Here is a 22174-nt window from a genome sequence, read left to right as displayed (position 1 = left end):
TATTGACTCGATATTAATTATAATGGTATTGTAGTACAGGAGAACCTCCACAGTTTCTAACCATCTAAAAATATTTTAAGGCAGGTTCAGATTCAGCCTGTAAATCGCGGTCAAAGTCTATTTTAACGTTTTTTACACGCGCAAATGCCTATAGGACTACCCGGAAAAGGTGATAAAATCATCACTTTCCCAACCGACCATACATTATTTGATACCATTGTAATGTAAACAATGGACCTATTCCTACGGCCGTGTTAATACCAATATGAAAAGATGCGATATCAATCCACAACCCCTGGGTAGGTAGATGGGCACCTTAGACCACTAAGTCACGGTAACTATGTCTGTTACTGCTACTTTTGACATTGATATTACCAGTTAAATGTCAATTTCGTGACATGGTTCATGCAATACCCTGAAATTTTCCGGGGACACAGTAACAACAACTGCCAATTAAGGATACAATGGTCGCGATCACAGGTTAGTGCCACCCTTGTATATCTGCTCTTGGCATGTTGTTCTTACTTACTGTCAATCGAAGATTTGGGTCTTGGGTAGATATACAGCTTGTTGTCAAACCGTTCCGATCCGAATACTTAAATAAGAAGTTTTTTGTTAAGAAAAAAATCATAACTGCAATACAAGTCTAGCTTTGATCACGATATAAATCATATAAACATTTTATGAATCGGTGTTGATATAAAGTGTGTTAATTGACCTTGTGCTCGAATTGTTGTGTTTGATTTTATTTACTAACAATGCCTTTAGTAGTGGGACATAGCCAGACAAAGTACTTGTCTGATTATTTGTGTAAGGGATCGTACACAGTGTTCTCGTATTCTGGATATAAAACGCTCCAGTTTATGTACGAGAGGGACGTTTTTGAAGTTGCGCCTTTCTTTTCGGTAAGTACCGTGCACAGTACATATATATATATATATATATATATATATATATATATATGTATATATGTATGTATATATGTATATATATATATATATATATATATATATATATATATATATATATATATATATATATATATATATTATGATATGATTATATATTGTATATATGGGTAGATTGCTCACTATGTATTGTTCACGATGTCTATACATAGTTATTTACGGGTGCATACAATCACCGCAAAGTACCGAAAAGCATCGAATAGCACCGAAAAGCACCGAAAATACACTCAATTTCTCGCTATATATATGCAATATATCGTTTCTAGTGTGTGTTAACGGGTTTAATTAGTTAATTAATGGTTATATGATTGTATGTCTATACTACAAAATTGGATAAATATCGGCAATATAGCGACCGAAATGCTTTTCCTGTGAAGACCGAAAAGCACTCAATTTCTCGCTATATATATATATATAGAGTTCCTATAAACGGATTTAAATTAAATAAAAGTTAAGAAAAACATGTGTGGAAAAATACCAAATAAGCCAGATACTTCATTCTGATTTCGTCAATACTGTACAGATCTTAAATTTACGGATCATTGTAATTTCCTGCAACGATATCTATTCATACGACACACGAACACTAACACGGATCTTAATTAAGCAGACAAATGCTTCTGCTATTCACAAATTCACACGAGCCGCACTTTTATAAAGGATAATAACTGAATATACACTTATTGACAGAGATCAACGCAAATGTATATTATGTAACCTAAATGACATCGAGGATGAATTTCACTTTGTTCTTAAATGTCCTTATTATAATGATGTTAGGAATGCATTAATTCCGAAATATTATAGAATCCGACCGAATATGTTCATGTTTATTAAACTACTTAATAGCACAAACAAAACTGTATTAAGAAAGCTAGCCATGTATTGTTTAACATGCTTTAAAATAAGAGAACATGTCATATATATGTAGTGTTAAATAGAAGTACATTTTTCACAAAAAAAATAAGGTCAGAAATATGTAACTGTATCTATATTTTTGTAAACCTATATGCATAACATTGTGTGACCACTGTGTATTAAACCCATCCATGTACCATTCTCACGAAATATGTTCACGAAATATATTTCGTGTTTATTTAGATTATTTATTCTTTAAAATTATGTGTGTTTTTGTGTGTACTTCAACGCATGCTGTTATTTATATGTATGTTAATAACGATGAGCTTCACATGCTTAAGTCAAAAATAAACTATTCTGTTATATTTGCAAAGGCAGCAGCATCATACTAAAACAATCCCAGAAAAATAATGAATATCAACCGACATGACCGACAGAAATGATTCGATGCACGATGTGAATCAAAATTTAGTTTAAGTAATACGACACAAAGAAACTTTTTTAGTTTACGGATCATTTCGGCGTAGAGGACTAAGACAGTCATGTAAAATATCAAATAAAATATATAGTTATAATCAACTGGTAACAAGTTATAAATATATCGGCAATGTACCAACCGAAAAGCACTTCATGCTGTTTATCATCTTATACGTAAATTGATGTAAATGTTTTAAGTTTTTCTAATTGACGTGAAACTCTTAAATAGAAATTGCAGCATGAATTTTAGTTAATGTGCTTTGTATTAATAATAGCGATTTTAATGGTTCCATTAAAACCATTTATTGCGCGAGCATCGAGACACTTTTGAGTTATTGATGTTAGCACAATGCAAGGTGACACAATAGTATCAGTTTTTAATTATGTGTAATTTCATTCGCACCTCTCGCGTAACTCAACGTTCAAAGGCACGCGCACTTTCACACTTTATTAGCGCCGTCTTTAATCTGTTCTATCTCTTTTTACAGAACAGATTGATGTGAACTTAATGAACACAATTATTTTAACTAATGCAAGTTTAGCTAGAATTAATATATGACTTCTTGCTATACAATCATTATCATTCGAAAATGGATCTTATTTAATTGTGGTTCCTTCTTTGAACTTATGCTGTCCGCCAACATATAGAATAGGTAGTGTCAGTAATAAATGTATTGCTTTAGATTCACATGTTTGTTTTTTTAAGATATGTAAGATGCAAATGTGTCTAACTTATATTGTTTTCTGGTCTTTAAGCTATCTTATATATGTGACTACGTGCTATTTTGTTGGAGAAATGAAAGATTCAAATGTGTCTTATTTATATTTTATCCATGTATCGTGTGTATTCAGTGTCATGCGAAAATATATCTTATTTCTTAATTTCCACCTTCACACTTTATTAGCGCCGCCGTTAATTAGTTCATTAAATTAATTAATTTAATATAATGTGCAACGGTGAGGTGGATCAATGCTCGTTGTTAATTTAAATACACACCACTTCAGCAATAAATGAAATCAGTTATTTTGGCTGTAAATCCATTTTTTTCCGTACAGTAGCCATGTTCCTGTGTATTGAGCTGATAAGATCACCACAGCAAGTTGCTAATACACAGTGTAGACTTAAACGAAATTGGTTATTTTGACTGTAAATCCAATTTTTCCAGTACAGTAGCCATTATGACCATGTTCCTGTGTATTGAGCTGATACGATACCCACAGCAGGTTGCTTATACACAGTGTAGACTTCCCCTGTTTTATTATAGTATTTGTTATTTACCTGCTTGGAATAAATGACGTGTATTCATTCGGGTCTGATGGCGTTTTGTTAAAGGTCATTTAATGCAGAAAAGCTGGTTTTCTGACTTATTTTTTTAATCATTTCAATATAAAAAAGAAATAATGAAACAATGAATGTGTAATTTAATTCTCAACTCTCGCTTAACTCAACGTTCAATGGGACGCGCATAGTTCTTTTTATAAATTATGTACAAATATAATATGCTGTACATTGTTGTTTATTTACTCAAGAAGTACCAGAAAGAAGCATTGTTATGTATAAAGCGCTTTACTTTTTCAAAATTCTACATTAAATAAAGAAATATCGTATTTTTTGGTTAAGTGTACGTGCTTGATATATATTCATAAAATAGCAGGTTTTTTTTAAACATTCGGTCTTTAACCTTTAATTTGATGCAAATGAAAAGAAGAACTGCCTTTTTTATTTTTATACTTAAATCAACATTTAACGAAGTCATTATTGACTAAATAAATATGTACATTTTTTCACTCCATTAAAATCGGCCCTTATAGTTTACTTTCATGTATATATAGAATAATTGAGTGCTTTTCGGTGATTCTATGCTGGCGCGATAGTGCTTTTCGGTTGCAAATAAAAATACTATTGTGCGTGATCTTTACACTTAAATCAATATTTAACGAAGTGATTAATGACTTAATTAATACGTACATGTTTTCAATCCATTATAAACGGCACTTATGGCTTACTTTCATGTAAATATGAAGAAATTGAGTGCTTTTCGGTGATTCTGTGCTGTCGCGGGAGTGCTTTTCGGTCTTCACATGAAGTGCTTTTCGGTCGGTATATTGCCGATATTTATCCAATATGGGGCATTAATACATCATAATAAACACAAGGTAGTATAAATATGCATGAAATATAACCATTTTTATCTAATTTAGTCCATTAACACACAATAGAAACGCATTTTTGCATATATATTGCGAGAAATCGAGTGCTTTGCGGTCTTCACATGAAGTGCTTTTCGGTCGGTATATTGCCGATATTTATCCAATTTTGGGCATTAATACATCATAATAAACACATGGTAGTATAAATATGCATGAAATATAACCATTTATAACTAATTTAGTCCGTTTACACACAACAGAAACGCAAGTTTTCATATATATAGCGAGAAATTGAGTGCTTTTCGGTCGTCACATGAAGTGCTTTTCGGGCGGTATATTGCCGATATTTATCCAATTTTGGGCATTAATACATCATAATAAACAAAAGGTAGTATAAGTATGCATAAAATATAACCATTTATAACTCATTTAATCCGTTACACACAATAGAAACGCAATTTTTCATTTATATACAAGAAATTGATTGCTTTTCGGTCTTCACATGAATTGCTATTCGGTCGGTATATTGCCGATATTAATCCAATTTTGGGCAAAATGTAGTATAGACATACATTCATATAACCATTAATAACTAATTAAACCCGTTAACACACGCTAGAAACGATATATTGCATATATAGAGAGAGAAATTGAGTGCCTTTCGGTGCTTTTCGGTGATTGTATGGACCGACTTAAATACCAATAGAGCGTGACACAAACACAGCACAATTGTTTATTTCGGCAAACATTTTGATATTATTTGCTTTTAAACATAGCTTTTAATGACCATTGATAGATGAATAATGTTATACTATTATTTGTAATTTCAAAACATGTTACTTGGTGATTTTATTCACGTTCTATAAATACATCAGTTATTCTTATTAACCTGATGCCTGTTGTCTGCTACTGTTACAATACGACGCTTAAAAATGTGGATTGCATAAAGTTAAAGGTCAAATTCCGTGTGCACTATATTACTTGTAATAATGCATTATAAATATGTCAAGCATGTTCACTTTAACAAATACGATACTTCTTTATGTAATGTAGAATTTTGCAAAGGTAAAGCGCTATATATATGACAATGTTTTATTTTTTCTTGTTGATTAAAAACAAAAACAAAATATAACAATACATATCATATGTGTACATACTTTTTTAAACCAATATAATGAATCACGTGATGTTTTTATAATTTTGTTAAGCGTGCGTGATAGTGCACGTTGATTTAAGCGAGTTATGCGATTTAAAAACTGATACCACTCAGCTTGATTTATAATTCATGTTCCAACGCGCCAATGTATTTAATTAAATGGTTTCATGAAATTGTGTTTAAAAGCATAACGATTGAAAGTCAGTAAGAAACACAGTTTTGCACATAAAATGATCGCCAACAGACCCGAATTAATACACTTCATAAATGCCAATCAGATAAAAAACAATTCCAATAATAAAACAGGGGAAGTCTACACTGTGTATTAGCCACCTGCTGTGGTTATCCCTATTTATCAGCTCTATCTCAGGCACCTGGCTACTGTTATGAACAAATTGGATTTACTGAAAATAACTGATGTCATTTATTGCAAATTGTTATGTACATATAAAATAAACAACGAGAGTGGACCCACATCATTGTTGCACATTAGTATAAACTTCACTGTAATCTAGGCGCCCCGTAATCTGTTCTTAAAATAGACATAGCCTTAATAAAGACGGCGCTAATTAAGTTGGATATTAAAGAAGCTACATTAAGCGCACTGAAAAAGATGAATTGGACACATTTGCATCTTTCATTTATTACAAAGCATGTGAATATGTACAATACTTTTATTACTGACACATTATTCTTAAAGTCGACGGACAACATAAGAGGGAACCACAATTAAATAAGATCCATTTTCGCAGGATAGTGGTTTTTTTAGAAAATATTCACATATTATTTTAAGCTTGCATTAGTTACAATAATAAGTTCGCGTTCTTTACGGCATTTGCGTGTGTAAAAAAACCGTTAAAACAGGCCGACTTTGTCCTCGATTTACAGGCCGACTACGATCCTGCCATAAAATATTTTCATATGGTTAGAAAATGTAGAGGATCTTCTTTACAACGGTACCATTATAATTAATATCGGACGAATAATAATGCATTTATAACCATTTATATCGGTTCCGGGTTTTCTTTACGGCATTTGCGTGTGTAAAAAACCCCGTTAAAACAGGCCGACTTTGTCCGCGATTTACAGGCAGACTACGACCCTGCCATAAAATATTTTGATATGGTTAGAATCTGTAGAGGATCTTCTTTACAACGGTACCATTATAATTAATATCGGACGAATAATAATGAAGTTATAACCATTTATATCGGTTCCGGGTTTTCTTCTCGGCATTTGCGTGTGTAAAAAAAAACGTTAAAACAGGCCGACTTTGTCCGCGATTTGCAGGCCGACTACGACTCTGCCATAAAATATTTTGATATGGTTAGAATCTGTAGAGGATCTTCTTTACAACGGTACCATTATAATTAATATCGGACGAATAGTAATGAAGTTATAACCATTTATATCGGTTCCGGGTTTTCTTCTCGGCATTTGCGTGTGTAAAAAAAAACGTTAAAACAGGCCGACTTTGTCCGCGATTTGCAGGCCGACTACGACCCTGCCATAAAATATTTTGATATGGTTAGAATCTGTAGAGGATCTTCTTTACAACGGTACCATTATAATTAATATCGGACGAATAATAATGAAGTTATAACCATTTATATCGGTTCCGGGTTTTCTTTTCGGCATTTGCGTGTGTAAAAAAAACCGTTAAAACAGGCCGACTTTGTCCGCGATTTACAGGCCGACTACGACCCTGCCATAAAATATTTTGATATGGTTAGAATCTGTAGAGGATCTTCTTTACAACGGTACCATTATAATTAATATCGGACGAATAATAATGAAGTTATAACCATTTATATCGGTTCCGGGTTTTCTTTTCGGCATTTGCGTGTGTAAAAAAAAACGTTAAAACAGGCCGACTTTGTCCGCGATTTACAGGCCGACTACGACCCTGCCATAAAATATTTTGATATGGTTAGAATCTGTAGAGGATCTTCTTTACAACGGTACCATTATAATTAATATCGGACGAATAATAATGAAGTTATAACCATTTATATCGGTTCCGGGTTTTCTTTTCGGCATTTGCGTGTGTAAAAAAAACCGTTAAAACAGGCCGACTTTGTTCGCGATTTACAGGCCGACTACGACCCTGCCATAAAATATTTTGATATGGTTAGAATCTGTAGAGGATCTTCTTTACAACGGTACCATTATAATTAATATCGGACGAATAATAATGAAGTTATAACCATTTATATCGGTTCCGGGTTTTCTTTTCGGCATTTGCGTGTGTAAAAAAAAACGTTAAAACAGGCCGACTTTGTCCGCGATTTACAGGCCGACTACGACCCTGCCATAAAATATTTTGATATGGTTAGAATCTGTAGAGGATCTTCTTTACAACGGTACCATTATAATTAATATCGGACGAATAATAATGAAGTTATAACCATTTATATCGGTTCCGGGTTTTACCATAAAGATTTCCGGATAGTTCCGGGTTTTATACCTGCCCGTGACAGTCATGTGACGAAAAATGGAGGACGAAGAACAACAACTCCTCAAAAGACGAAACATACAGCAAGAAAGCGTCAATGCTCAAAACTACCCAGGGGTACGACCAGCAGGAATCGAAATCAACCAGGAAAATGACAACACAAATAAAAAGGCATATTAAAATGATATTGAGTTGAATACTGTTGTAAAATATGGCCTGTTAAGCGAGTATTTTCCGGACAGTGATATTTTCCGGATGATTTTAAAAGGTTGTCGGGTCTTTCGACCCAAAGCTCTTTCGGCCCCGTTTTTTCAGGCTCATTCGGTCATAATTTCAGGCTCATTCGGCTCAAGTACAGTCAAGTTAACATTACCGGATCAGTAGCGTAATTAAGTTGTTGTGGTGGAAGGCAATAAATGTTTCGAGACTTCTTTTACACCAGTTTGATTAAATATTACCTTTTTTTGCTTACTGATTCAGCACATAGTGTTATTTTTAAATGCATGCAAAATGTATTTGTGATACCTTTTTTTCTCCGTAGAATTCATGCATTAACGGATCAGTTGTAGCCATAACGGATCACGTGACTGAAACCACTCAGGGGTCATCTAACAGTAACACACTATTTGAACTGCCGAAACATGAAATGTGTTGTTTACAATTACCAAATTGCATTGCCAGTTATAAATCATATTCATTTTTTGTTATTAATTGTTTTCTATATGTGATCTTCTATCCACACTTTACGCATGGTGTTCTTGTGTGAATTATCTGTTGAGAATCCTAAAAAGATCAACAAGATATGGGCATCTTATAAACCATGTAAATTGTTTTAATCATATCTAGTCATTGATATTGAACATGGAACACAAATAAAATATTAAGATTGAGATCATTTATTGTAATAATCAACAAGATTTGCATATATTTAAATATAATATTTTAACAATGCGCATATTATCACGCTTGATCCATTATTGCCCTAATTCTTAATTTCATTTAAGGTGTTGCAAAATCTTAAACACGAATCAAAACTGAAATAGACTTTTGCAGGCAAAAAGACTATTAAATGACCTTAAAATTAATGCGTAAACTTCCAACTTACAACAGAGTTATAGCATGTGACAGTGAAAAATGTTCAACCTCAATTTGGAAACGAGACAATACAAATACAGTATCGTATTTACTGCACATACTTTGTTCATTTTATTAATATGGTTTTTAACCATAGTGATAAGTCTATCCGTTTGTCATTGCACACTCAAAAACAACAGATTTTCACATTTTTGGTTGTGAACAACCTTGATTGGCAGGTTAGGGGAACAAAAAGGTAAATGGTGCATCATTGTTCTATTTTGCTTCAGAGCATTTCCAAACATATTTTTTCACATGCATATTATAAACCTTTCTCTGTACCTTTTATACAATCTTCCAATAAAAATAATATTCTTTTACAGCTCAAGATTGTTTTCTTGTGTGATGGTTTCAGGGGTTTACTGGGCGGTTGGCTCTCGCCATGGCAGCTTGCACCATGGGATCCTCTTTCCAGTTTGGATACAACACAGGCATCGTCAATGCTCCAGAAACAGTTCAGTGCTAATGATTTGCATTAAGCAGAAAATGATAGTTGTTATCAGTAGTTTATTTTTCTATTTATTTATGTTTTGACAATAAAATGAGCTGACATTCATTCATAGTGATGAACTTTCCAGAAACCGTGATTGGAGATGAATTCTGTAGTAATGGAAAAGGTCAGTTTAAAGAGATTTAAAGACAAATTTGTTTGGAAAAAGTAAGTTTTATTTAAGATACAGAAGCAAATGCTAAATCATATAATAACTGGAATACAGTTTAAGAAGATTTTTATGTAAGGATTTATCAAACATAGTGAATATGTTGTGTATGATGTTAAGCATACATGTAGGTCTGTGCAAATCCTATCAGCCAAAGCATGCTTTTGAATGTTTGTAGGTCATAAAAGAATTCTACAACACAACATGTAATGAACGGAATCACCCAGAGGACTACTGTGATAACCTGATTGTGCCTCTGTGGTCCCTCACTGTGGCCATGTACGCTGTTGGGGGCATGATAGGGGGTGTGTCTGCGGGCAAACTGGCCAACCTCTGGGGCAGGTAACACAACATAAAATGCTGTCTACATAGCATTTTGGAGCACTGCATCTGCTCTTTATCATTTATTATACCCCCTTCAAAGAAATGTACGTAGATTGCTTTTCCTATATCCATCTGTGAGTCGGATAGTTGTTTTCTAGACTATTTGTTCTGCACAATAATTAGATAATGCTTTGACCTACAGTTATCATATATGGCAGGACAGTCCCACATAAAGGATTTTTGTCACGCAATCAATTAGGAGAGTCTGGGTTTTGCTAATCCATAATTTTACTATTAAAAGTGTAATTCGAGCTCTGATTGGCCAAAACTTGTCCCTCTAATGCCTGCCTATAACAAACCTGGGTGCAGGATCATGTGACTTTATATGGTTCACAAATGGCTGGTAATGGATGTAAACACATCGGTAAGCTGTGCTTTTTATTAGCTCACCTGAGCACAACGTGCTCATGGTGAGCTTTTGTGATCGCCTTTTGTGCGTTGTGAATTGTGCGGCGTCAACATTTGCCTTGTTAACTCTCTAGAGGGCACATTTATTGTCCAATCTTTATGAAATTTGGTCGGAAGATTGGTCTTAATGATATCTTGGATGAGTTCAAAAATGGTTACGTTTGCTTGAAAAACATGGCTGCCAAGGGGCGGGGCATTTTTCCTTATATGGCTATATATGGCTATAGTAAAATCTTGTTAACACTCTAGAGGCCACATTTATTGTCTGATCTTCATGACACTTGGTCAGAAGATTCATCCCAATAATATCTTGGATGAGTTCGAAAAATGATGCTGGTTGGTTGAAAAACATGGCCGCCAGGGGGCGGGGCATTTTTCCTTATATGGCTACAGTAAAACCTTGTTAACACTCTAGAGGCCACATTTATTTTCCGATCTTCATGAAACTTGCTCAGAAGATTAGCCCCAATGATATCTTGGATGAGTTCAAAAATGGTAACCTTTGCTTGAAAAACATGGCTGCTAAGGGGCGGGGCATTTTTCCTTTTATGGCTATAGTAAAATCTTGTTAACAATCTAGAGGCCACATTTATTGTCCAATCTTCATGAAACTTGGTCAGAAGATTCATCCCAATAATATCTTGGATGAGTTAGAAAATGATGCCGATGGTTGAAAAACATGGCCGCCAGGGGGCGGGGCATTTTTCCTTATATGGCTATAGTATAAAACCTTGTTAACACTCTAGAGGCCACATTTATTGTCCAATCTTCATGAAATTTGGTCAGAAGATTTGTCTTATTGATATTTTGGATGAGTTCGAAAATGGTTACGTTTTATTGAAAAACATGGCTGCCAAGGGACAGGGCATTTTTCCTTATATGGCTATAGTAAAATCTTGTTAGCACTCTAGAGGCCACATTTATAGTCCGATCTTCATGAAACTCGGTCAGAAGATTCATCCCAATAATATCTTGGACGAGTTCAAAAATGATGCTGGTTGGTTGAAAAACATAGCCACCATGGGGCGGGGCATTTTTCCTTATATGGCTATAGTATAAAACCTTGTTAACACTCAGATTTGTATTGAAACTAGGTTTAAATTATTTTTAATTAAAATTAAGCTGTATTTATCAGAAACACACACTTGTATGCCCTACTCATTTTGTCTGAATGAAAAATATTGATATACAGGCTTAGGCAGTCAAAAGCTTGAAAAACATTTTTTTAATGAAAAAGCAGTTGTTTTGTCATATTGTATGGGAAATTCAACAATATCAATATTTGTTTTGCTTGGCCCTAAAACTGTGAACATGCTTTCATTAATGATAAACATTGTGCTATCTTTTTCAGAAAAAGGACACTGTTGCTGAATAACATACTGATGATTATCTCCATAGCTGTAGAAATATCATCGAAGTATGCGGATTCTTATGAAGTGCTGATAGTGGGTCGCCTTATAGTGGGTGTAAATGCAGGTGAGTCAGTGTACTGATAGTAGGTTGCCTTATAGTGGGTCACCTTATAGTGGGTGTGAACGCAGGTGAGTCAGTGTGCTGATAGTGGGTCACCTTATAGTGGGTGTGAACACAGGTGAGTAAGTGTGCTGATAGTGGGTCACCTTATAGTGGGTGTGATTGCAGGTGAGTCTGTGTGCTGATAGTAGGTTGCCTTATAGTGGGTGTGAACACAGGTGAGTCAGTGTGCTGATAGTGGGTCACCTTATAGTGGGTGTGAACACAGGTGAGTCAGTGTGCTTATAGTGGGTCACCTTATAGTGGGTGTGAATGCAGGTGAGTCTGTGTGCTGATAGTGGGTCACCTTATAGTGGGTGTGAACACAGGTGAGTCAGTGTGCTGATAGTGGGTCACCTTATAGTGGGTGTGAACACAGGTGAGTCAGTGTGCTGATAGTGGGTCACCTTATAGTGGGTGTGATTGCAGGTGAGTCTGTGTGCTGATGGTAGGTTGCCTTATAGTAGGTTTGAATGCAGGTGAGTCAGTGTGCTTATAGTGGGTCACCTTTTAGTGGGTTTGAACGCAGGTGAGTCAGTGTGCTGATAGTGGGTCACCTTATAGTGGGTGTGAATGCAGGTGAGTCAGTGTGCTGATAGTGGGTTGCCTTATAGTGGGTGTGAATGCAGGTGAGTCAGTGTGCTGATAGAAGGTTGACTTATAGTGAGTGTGAATGCAGGTGAGTCAGTGTGCTTATAGTGGGTCACCTTATAGTGGGTTTGAACACAGGTGAGTCAGTGTGCTGATAGTAGGTTGCCTTTTAGTGAGTGTGAATGCAGGTGAGTCTGTGTGCTGATAGTGGGTCACCTTATAGTGGGTGTGAACGCAGGTGAGTCAGTGTGCTGATAGTGGGTCACCTTATAGTGGGTGTGAATGCAGGTGAGTCACTGTGCTGATAGTGGGTCACCTTATAGTGGGTTTGAACACAGGTGAGTCAGTGTGCTGATAGTGGGTCACCTTATAGTGAGTGTGAATGCAGGTGAGTCAGTGTGCTGATAGTGGGTTTCCTTTTAGTGAGTGTGAATGCAGGTGAGTCAGTGTGCTGATAGTGGGTCACCTTATAGTGGGTGTGAATGCAGGTGAGTCACTGTGCTGATAGTGGGTCACCTTATAGTGGGTGTGAACGCAGGTGAGTCAGTGTGCTTATAGTGGGTCACCTTATAGTGGGTGTGAACACAGGTGAGTCAGTGTGCTGATAGTGGGTCACCTTATAGTGGGTGTGAACACAGGTGAGTAAGTGTGCTGATAGTGGGTCACCTTATAGTGGGTGTGATTGCAGGTGAGTCTGTGTGCTGATAGTAGGTTGCCTTATAGTGGGTGTGAACACAGGTGAGTCAGTGTGCTGATAGTGGGTCACCTTATAGTGGGTGTGAACACAGGTGAGTCAGTGTGCTTATAGTGGGTCACCTTATAGTGGGTGTGAATGCAGGTGAGTCTGTGTGCTGATAGTGGGTCACCTTATAGTGGGTGTGAACACAGGTGAGTCAGTGTGCTGATAGTGGGTCACCTTATAGTGGGTGTGAACACAGGTGAGTCAGTGTGCTGATAGTGGGTCACCTTATAGTGGGTGTGATTGCAGGTGAGTCTGTGTGCTGATGGTAGGTTGCCTTATAGTAGGTTTGAATGCAGGTGAGTCAGTGTGCTTATAGTGGGTCACCTTTTAGTGGGTTTGAACGCAGGTGAGTCAGTGTGCTGATAGTGGGTCACCTTATAGTGGGTGTGAATGCAGGTGAGTCAGTGTGCTGATAGTGGGTTGCCTTATAGTGGGTGTGAATGCAGGTGAGTCAGTGTGCTGATAGAAGGTTGACTTATAGTGAGTGTGAATGCAGGTGAGTCAGTGTGCTTATAGTGGGTCACCTTATAGTGGGTTTGAACACAGGTGAGTCAGTGTGCTGATAGTAGGTTGCCTTTTAGTGAGTGTGAATGCAGGTGAGTCTGTGTGCTGATAGTGGGTCACCTTATAGTGGGTGTGAACGCAGGTGAGTCAGTGTGCTGATAGTGGGTCACCTTATAGTGGGTGTGAATGCAGGTGAGTCACTGTGCTGATAGTGGGTCACCTTATAGTGGGTTTGAACACAGGTGAGTCAGTGTGCTGATAGTGGGTCACCTTATAGTGAGTGTGAATGCAGGTGAGTCAGTGTGCTGATAGTGGGTTTCCTTTTAGTGAGTGTGAATGCAGGTGAGTCAGTGTGCTGATAGTGGGTCACCTTATAGTGGGTGTGAATGCAGGTGAGTCACTGTGCTGATAGTGGGTCACCTTATAGTGGGTGTGAACGCAGGTGAGTCAGTGTGCTTATAGTGGGTCACCTTATAGTGGGTGTGAACACAGGTGAGTCAGTGTGCTGATAGTGGGTCACCTTATAGTGGGTGTGAATGCAGGTGAGTCAGTGTGCTGATAGTAGGTTGCCTTTTAGTGAGTGTGAATGCAGGTGAGTCAGTGTGCTGATAGTGGGTCACCTTATAGTGGGTGTGAATGCAGGTGAGTCACTGTGCTGATAGTGGGTCACCTTGTAGTGGGTGTGAACGCAGGTGAGTCAGTGTGCTTATAGTGTGTCACCTTATAGTGGGTTTGAACACAGGTGAGTCAGTGTGCTGATAGTGGATCACCTTATAGTGGGTTTGAACACAGGTGAGTCAGTGTGCTGATAGTGGGTCACCTTATAGTTAGTGTGAATGCAGGTGAGTCAGTGTGCTGATAGTGGGTCACCTTATAGTGGGTGTGAATGAAGGTGAGTCAGTGTGCTGATAGTGGGTCACCTTATAGTGGGTGTGAATGAAGGTGAGTCAGTGTGCTGATAGTGGGTTACCTTATAGTGGGTGTGAACACAGGTGAGTCAGTGTGCTGATAGTGGGTCACCTTATAGTGAGTGTGAATGCAGGTGAGTCAGTGTGCTAATAGTGGGTCACCTTATAGTGGGTGTGAATGCAGGTGAGTCAGTGTGCTGATAGTTGGTCACCTTATAGTGGGTGTGAATGCAGGTTAGTCAGTGTGCTGATAGTGGGTCACCTTATAGTGGGTGTGAATGCAGGTGAATCAGTGTGCTGATAGTTGGTCACCTTATAGTGGGTGTGAACGCAGGTGAGTAATTGTGCTGATAGTGGGTCATCTTATGGTGTGTGTGAATGCAGGTGAGTCTGTGTGCTGATAGTGGGTCACCTTATAGTGGATGTGAATGCAGGTGAGCCAGTGTGCTGATAGTGGGTCACCTTATAGTGGGTGTGAACACAGGTGAGCCATTGTGCTGATAGTGGGTCACCTTATAGTGGGTGTGAATGCAGGTGAGTCTGTGTGCTGATAGTGGGTCACCTTATAGTGGGTGTGAACACAGGTGAGTCAGTGTGCTGATAGTGGGTCACCTTATAGTTGGTGTGAATGCAGGTGAGTCAGTGTGCTGATAGTGGGTCACCTTATAGTGGGTGTGAATGCAGGTGAGTCTGTGTGCTGATAGTGGGTCACCTTATAGTGGGTGTGAACACAGGTGAGTCAGTGTGCTGATAGTGGGTCACCTTATAGTGGGTGTGAATGCAGGTGAGTCAGTGTGCTGATAGTGGGTTGCCTTATAGTGAGTGTGAAAGCAGGTGAGTCAATGTGCTGATAGTGGGTCACCTCATAGTGGGTATGTACACAGGTGAGTCAGTGTGCTGATAGTGGGTCACCTTATAGTGGGTGTGAATGCAGGTGAGTCAGTGTGCTGATAGTGGGTCACCTTATAGTGGGTGTGAATGCAGGTGAGTCAGTGTGCTGAAAGTGGGTTGCCTTTTAGTGAGTGTGAAGGCATGTGAGTCAATGTGCTGATAGTGGGTCACCTTAAAGTCGGTGTGAATGCAGGTGAGCCATTGTGCTGATAGTTGGTCACCTTATAGTGGGTGTGAAAGCAGGTGAGTCAGTGTGCTGATAGTGGGTTGCCTTATAGTGAGTGTGAACACAGGTGAGTCAGTGTGCTGATTGTGGGTCACCTTATAGTGGGTGTGAATGCAGGTGAGTCAGTGTGCTGATAGTGGGTCACCTTATAGTGGGTGTGAATGCAGGTGAGTCAGTGTGCTGCTAGTGGGTCACCTTATAGTGGGTGTGAACACAGGTGAGTCAGTGTGCTGATAGTTGGTCACCTTATAGTGGGTGTGAATGCAGGTGAGTCAGTGTGCTGATAGTTGGTCCTCTTATAGTGGGTGTGAAAGCAGGTGTGTCAGTGTGCTGATAGTGGGTTGCCTTATAGTGGGTTTGAACACAGGTGAGTCAGTGTGCTGATTGTGTGTGTATTTCAGAGTCTTTTTACAGGTTACAACTGCATTAATGGGCAGACCTGAAAATGGGTAGCCTCTATGTTATCATACCTCAGACAGATAACTGTTATGTGTGCCCATTTCCAAAAGTATCATATCCCTGACCAATGACTTAATTTTAGAACTGCCCTAATTTGAGATTTTCATGCTTCTCCTTAATCAATTTTAAGTCCTGATAAATGGCAACTATTTTTTGTTGGAATGCCAACAAAGGGTAAGCAAACAATTTATCTTTGTTTATAGCCTTGGTGAAGAAAGCATGATTTCACCTTTTTTTACTAGGGAACAATTAACATATGTTTAAAAGTAACTTGAAAGAATTAATAAATGTCATAGAAAAAAAATTGAATGAATACAATGTAAAAAAATTCAAATGTTGCCACGTTTGTGTATTACTGTAAACAATAACCTGCATGATTTAATGCATAGTCTAACCTTAAAATCCACAATAATTCTCTGTGATTATTACAGTGTCAGTTTTTTTTAGCTGGCATTTTAAATAGGGATGCAAGAGGTTACAAAAATCAGTAACCGGTTAACCTTTTGCCATAACCGGTTATTAACCGGTTAACTGAAACGCTTTAGGTAGTTTCAATGTTAGAGTACATAAAAATGTCATACCGCTCGAACCGCTCTATAGACACGAAAGTAATTTCTAATTTGAGATCGCTTGCGTCATTATTTTATTTTTCATTGCGCCGCTTATATTACGTTCGCGTCAAATCGCTCACAAAAAGGTGTGTTTCTTTGTTAATTATGTTTCCATTTTTAAAGCTCAAATTTACCTTATATTAACATGTTTTTTTCCCTTCTGGTTGACGTAAAGAGGGTCATGTGTTTCAACGAATCCTGTTCTCTCTTAATTGGATAATTGCATATTTTCAATTATTTTGTTATTTGCATTTTAGCGTCTGTAGCCGAATTATTATCGTTTAATGTTCATTTTACATTTAAATGTGGGTAAAATAAAGAACACAAACTCAGATTCTGATAGTAATTTCTCAGAATCAAATACGACGTTTACTTGACAAGATTTTAACTACGAATGCATTTATTCAGAAAATTGTTTCTTATAAAACACGGTATTTTCGCGAGCAATCAGTGTTGGATATTGGATAACAAAACATAAAAAAAGCCGTGCATTGTCTAAACTGTTTTTTTATCATGTCAAAACATGTCAATTACCTAATAGCCCCCACTCCCCGCAGTTCGCTAGTTAAATTTTCGCGAGTCAAACAAAACAATGGTGCCAATTATCAAAACTTACCCCTATTTGTTATCATAAAGGTATTGATTTATTGCTTTATTGCTGTGTTTGTTGACACGTTATTTATTACCGTCGACTGTGCGGCATGTTGTTTTAACTAGTCGCCAGCGCAATTTGGCAGTATGTCACGCGAAAAAAGTAAAAACGTACAAGTTTTTTGATGAAAAAAAACACATAATCAAATATATTTTTCAAGGTTAACCTTTTGCCGAAAATGTAACCGGTTAACTGGTCGTTCGGTAGGTTAACCGGTTAACCGGTTAACCTCTTGCATCCCTAATTTTAAAGCAGGCTTTCCGAAGGAAAAAACTGGTTATTAGATTGGCGAATGTCGGCAGGCGGGCTGGTGAGCGGGCGGAACAAGCTTGTCCGGACCATAACTTTGTCGTTCATTGTGAGATTTTAAAATCATTTGGCACATTTGTTCACCATTATTAGACGGTGTGTCGCACGAAAGAATTACGTCGATATCCCCAAAGTCAAGGTCACACTTTGAGTTCAAAGGTCAAAAATGGCCATAAATGAGCTTGTCCGGGCCATAACAATGTCATTCATTGTGAGATTTTTAAATTATTTGGCAAATTTGTTCACCATCATTGGATGGTGTGTCGCATGAAAGTATTACGTCAATATCTCCAAGGTCAAGGTGGCCACGACTAAAAATAGATTTATTTTGAAACAAAAGGGGTTCATTTTAAACAATCAGTTCAGTTTGACTTGTCTCCCTTTATCAGACTTTTTTTCAAATTGAAAACCTGCTTTTGTGACAATTTTGTCCCATGTTTAGTAGTTTGCTTGCGAACAACTAAGGTTAATACCACGAATTTCAAGCCAGTTTTTGTGAACTATGATAAACCTGATAACAGCTGCATATGCCGCATCAGCGCAGAGAAAGCGTTGTATAATTTATGCCAGAGGTTTGAGTTATTCCCAAATGAAATTATAATGTGAATATCGTGTTAAATGGAATATTTTTTAACAGAGCGGATATAGAAAAGAATCTATAAACAATGTTAGAAATATACGTGTCATGGAAGCGAATGTTTATGAATTATTAAAATAGTCCACTATCTGCTGCGTCTTAATCACGTGGTATTTTTGCTCAGCACAGGACATTAATAATCTGAGGCTATTAATAGATGCAGGAAAAAAAACTACTGTGATCAACAAGTATAGTGTTATATCGAGAGTCCAATACACTATCATGCGTCTGTTGCGTAACCTCGTTGATAGTACTGTATCGTACGTAAATATTTAACACACAGTTTTCTTTCGAAACATTCAAATCACACATTCATAGCCGCGTCATGCAAAAATGGGTCTTATGGCCAGTGTATCTCAAGCCCAGCCTGTGCATTTGCGTAGTCTGGTTCGAGGCATTACTGTCTGCTATAAAATCACTCAAGGTTTTATGGTCTCATTATGTACCTCCTGACCAGACTGAGAGATGCCCAGGCTGGTTGGTCTATAGCTTTGATGGGCGCATATGACATAAGACCCATTTTCGCATGACGTGGGTCTTTTTAAATCTCATTGCGAGTTGTAAATGGCATATTTTAGCACAATGAATTTAGATATAAAATTAAATTTCAACAAGAGATGTGTTTGTCAGAAACACAATGCCCCCTTATGCGCCGATTTTTATGTCCCCCGCTATAGTAGTGGGGGACATATTGTTTTTGCCCTGTCTGTTGGTTGGTTGGTCTGTTGGTTTGCGCCAACTTTAACATTTGCAATAACTTTTGCAATATTGAAGATAGCAACTTGATATTTGGCATGCATATGTATCCCATGGAGCTGCACATTTTGAGTGGTGAAAGCTCAAGGTCAAGGTCATCCTTCAAGGTCAAAGGACAAATATATGGGTCAAAATCGCTCATTTAATGTACACTTTTGCAATATTTCAATATTCAAGATAGCAACTTGATATTTGGCATGCATGTGTATCTCATGGAGCTGCACATTTTGAGTGGTGAAAGGTCAAGGTCATCCTTCAAGGTCAGAGGTCAAATATATGTGGCCAAAATCGCTCATTTTATGAGTACTTTTGCAATATTGAAGATAGCAACTTTATATTTGGCATGCATGTGTATCTCATGGAGCTGCACATTTTGAATGGTGAAAGGTCAAGGTCATCCTTCAAGGTCATATATATGGGTCAAAATTGCTCATGTAATGTCACTTTTGCAATATTGAAGCTAGCAATTTTATATTTGACATGCATGTGTATCTCATGGAGCTGCACATTTTGAGTGGTGAAGGGTCAAGGTCATCCTTCATGGTCAAACGTCATATACGGGGACATAGTGTTTCACAAACGCATCTTGTTGTTTTTTTACCTTTGACCTTGAAGGATGACCTTGACCTTTCACCACCCAAATGTGCAGCTCCATGAGATACACATGCATGCCAAATATCAAGTTGCTATGTTCAATATATCAAAAGTTATTGCAAAACTTTACTGTAAGGTTAAAGTTTTGGGACAGAATGACAGACAGACAGAAAAAAAGACAGACAGGCCAAAAACAATATACCCCGATATATCGATCCGGGGGGCATAAAAAAGCAAATACAGCAAACTGGAAAATAAGGGTAGCCTATTCAGGCTTTCAAAAACGACTTCCAGACGTGCTGTCTGAGTACAGCAAACATTTGTGGTTAGATAACTAAACGATTTTCTTTAAACGTGACACTATACTGTTTCTGAAGTGTTTTTTTGTTCTCATCTTGAAAGCAAAACTGTGTTTATCAATAGTCAATTATGTCTTTCCCAGACGATTTAGTGACCAAGTAATGACCCTCAAATTCTGTGAGATGGACGTGTAATTGTAATTGGGCCACAATTTGTGTCTATGTGTCGTTTGAACCTGCAGAGAGTACTCCGGAATTCCATACATTGAACATTTACATCCTTTACGCTGCGCACAGACACAGTGATGCAGCCAAATTTCAGGGGATTTCTCTCGAATCAGCCTATAAAATATTAGAATGTATTCATTTGTGCCTGCTAGCGTTTTTTAGAGGTCATTTAAGGTGAAAAGCTGGGTAAAGCAGCTACGCTGAAAATCTGCATGAGTGTTCTATACCTATGTTAAGGTAAGAGACTGGTTATACCATGTGAACTACTAGGGTAACAAGTAATGCATCAGCAACGAAGTAGCGCTGTCTTTATGACTACCTAATTTGTGAGTAAAAACTACTGCTCGCAGGTTTATAATGCCCCCCTTCGAAGAAGAGGGGGTATATTGTTTTGAACATGTCGGTCGGTCTGTCGGTCCGTCCGCCAGATGGTTTCCGGATGAGCAATCAAGAACGCTTAGGCCTAGGATCATGAAACTTCATAGGTACATTGATCATGACTGGCAGATGACCCCTATTGATTTTCAGGTCACAAGGTCAAAGGTCAAGGTCACAGTGACTCGAAATAGTAAAATGGTTTCCGGATGATAACTCAAGAACGCTTAGGGTAGGATCATCAAACTTCATAGGTACATTGATCATGACTGGCAGATGACCCCTATTGATTTGCAGGTCACTAGGTCAAAGGTCAAGGTCACAGTGACTTGAAATAGTAAAATGGTTTCTGTATGATAACCCAAGAATGCATACGCCTAAGATCATGAAACTTCATAGATACATTGATCATGACTGGCAGATGACCTTATTGATTTTCAGGTCACTAGGTCAATTGTTAAGGTCACAATGACTCAAAACAGTACAATGGTTTCCGGATGATAACTCAAGAATGCTTACGCCTAGTATCATGAAACTTCATTGATACATTGATCATGACTGGCAGATGACCCCTATTGATTTTCAGGTCACTAGGTCAAAGGTCAAGGTCACAGTGACTCAAAACAGTAAAATGGTTTCCGGATGATAACTCAAGAATGCTTACGCCTAGGATCATGAAACTTCATAGAAACATTGATCATGACTGGCAGATTACCCCTGTTGATTTTCAGGTCACAAGGTCAAAGGTCAAAGTGACTCAAAACAGTAAAATGGTTTCCGGATGATAACTCAAGAACGCTTACGCCGAGGATCATGAAACTTCATAGGTACATTTATGACTGGCAGATGACCCCTATTGATTTTCAGGTCACTAGGTCAAAGATCAAGGTCACAGTGACTGGAATTGTAAAATGGTTTCCGGATGATAACTCAAGAATGCTTACGCCTAGGATCATGAAACTTCATAGGAACATTGATAATGACTGGCAGATGACACCTATTGATCTTCAGGTCACTAGGTCAAAGATCAAGGTCACAGTGGCTCGAATAGTAAAATGGTTTCCGGATGATAACTCAAGAATGCTTACGTCTAGGATCATGAAACTTCATAGGTACATTGATCATGACTGGCAGATGACCCCTATTAATTTTCAGGTCACTAGTTTTATATATATTTTCATCAATTATCTTATTGTATATTTTGAATTGTATATGGTGTCAAAAAATAGG

General features: G+C 37.6%; 2 protein-coding genes and 2 long non-coding RNA genes across 5 annotated transcripts in view; 2 read left to right on the top strand and 2 right to left on the bottom strand.

Moving 5' to 3' along the window:
- The window catches only part of LOC127881735 (uncharacterized), a 132843-nt gene that overhangs the window by 29200 nt on the left and 81469 nt on the right, over positions 1-22174 (bottom strand). The gene's annotated exons all lie outside the window — the stretch shown is intronic.
- Positions 1-22174, top strand: part of LOC127881740 (uncharacterized) — a 128555-nt gene that overhangs the window by 25607 nt on the left and 80774 nt on the right. The window lies entirely within an intron of this gene.
- Positions 1-22174, bottom strand: part of LOC127881741 (uncharacterized) — a 127106-nt gene that overhangs the window by 30941 nt on the left and 73991 nt on the right. The window lies entirely within an intron of this gene.
- Positions 8092-22174, top strand: part of LOC127881729 (solute carrier family 2, facilitated glucose transporter member 3-like) — a 75465-nt gene continuing 61382 nt past the window's right edge. For both annotated transcript variants that reach the window (XR_008050227.1, XM_052429812.1), the window contains exons 1-4: positions 8092-8236; positions 9555-9653; positions 10037-10200; positions 12002-12126. Coding sequence is in view for 1 of the 2 variants with exons in the window: in XM_052429812.1 (XP_052285772.1) it covers positions 8105-8236; positions 9555-9653; positions 10037-10200; positions 12002-12126 (520 nt within the window). In the remaining variant the exon portion in view is untranslated. The remainder of the gene's footprint in view (positions 8237-9554; positions 9654-10036; positions 10201-12001; positions 12127-22174) is intronic.

The sequence above is a fragment of the Dreissena polymorpha genome, chromosome 5 (assembly GCF_020536995.1).
Source record: "Dreissena polymorpha isolate Duluth1 chromosome 5, UMN_Dpol_1.0, whole genome shotgun sequence".
Taxonomy (NCBI): Eukaryota; Metazoa; Mollusca; class Bivalvia; order Myida; family Dreissenidae; genus Dreissena; species Dreissena polymorpha.
Note: the sequence above shows the minus strand (reverse complement) of the source record. Positions and strands in the feature narration are given on the sequence as shown.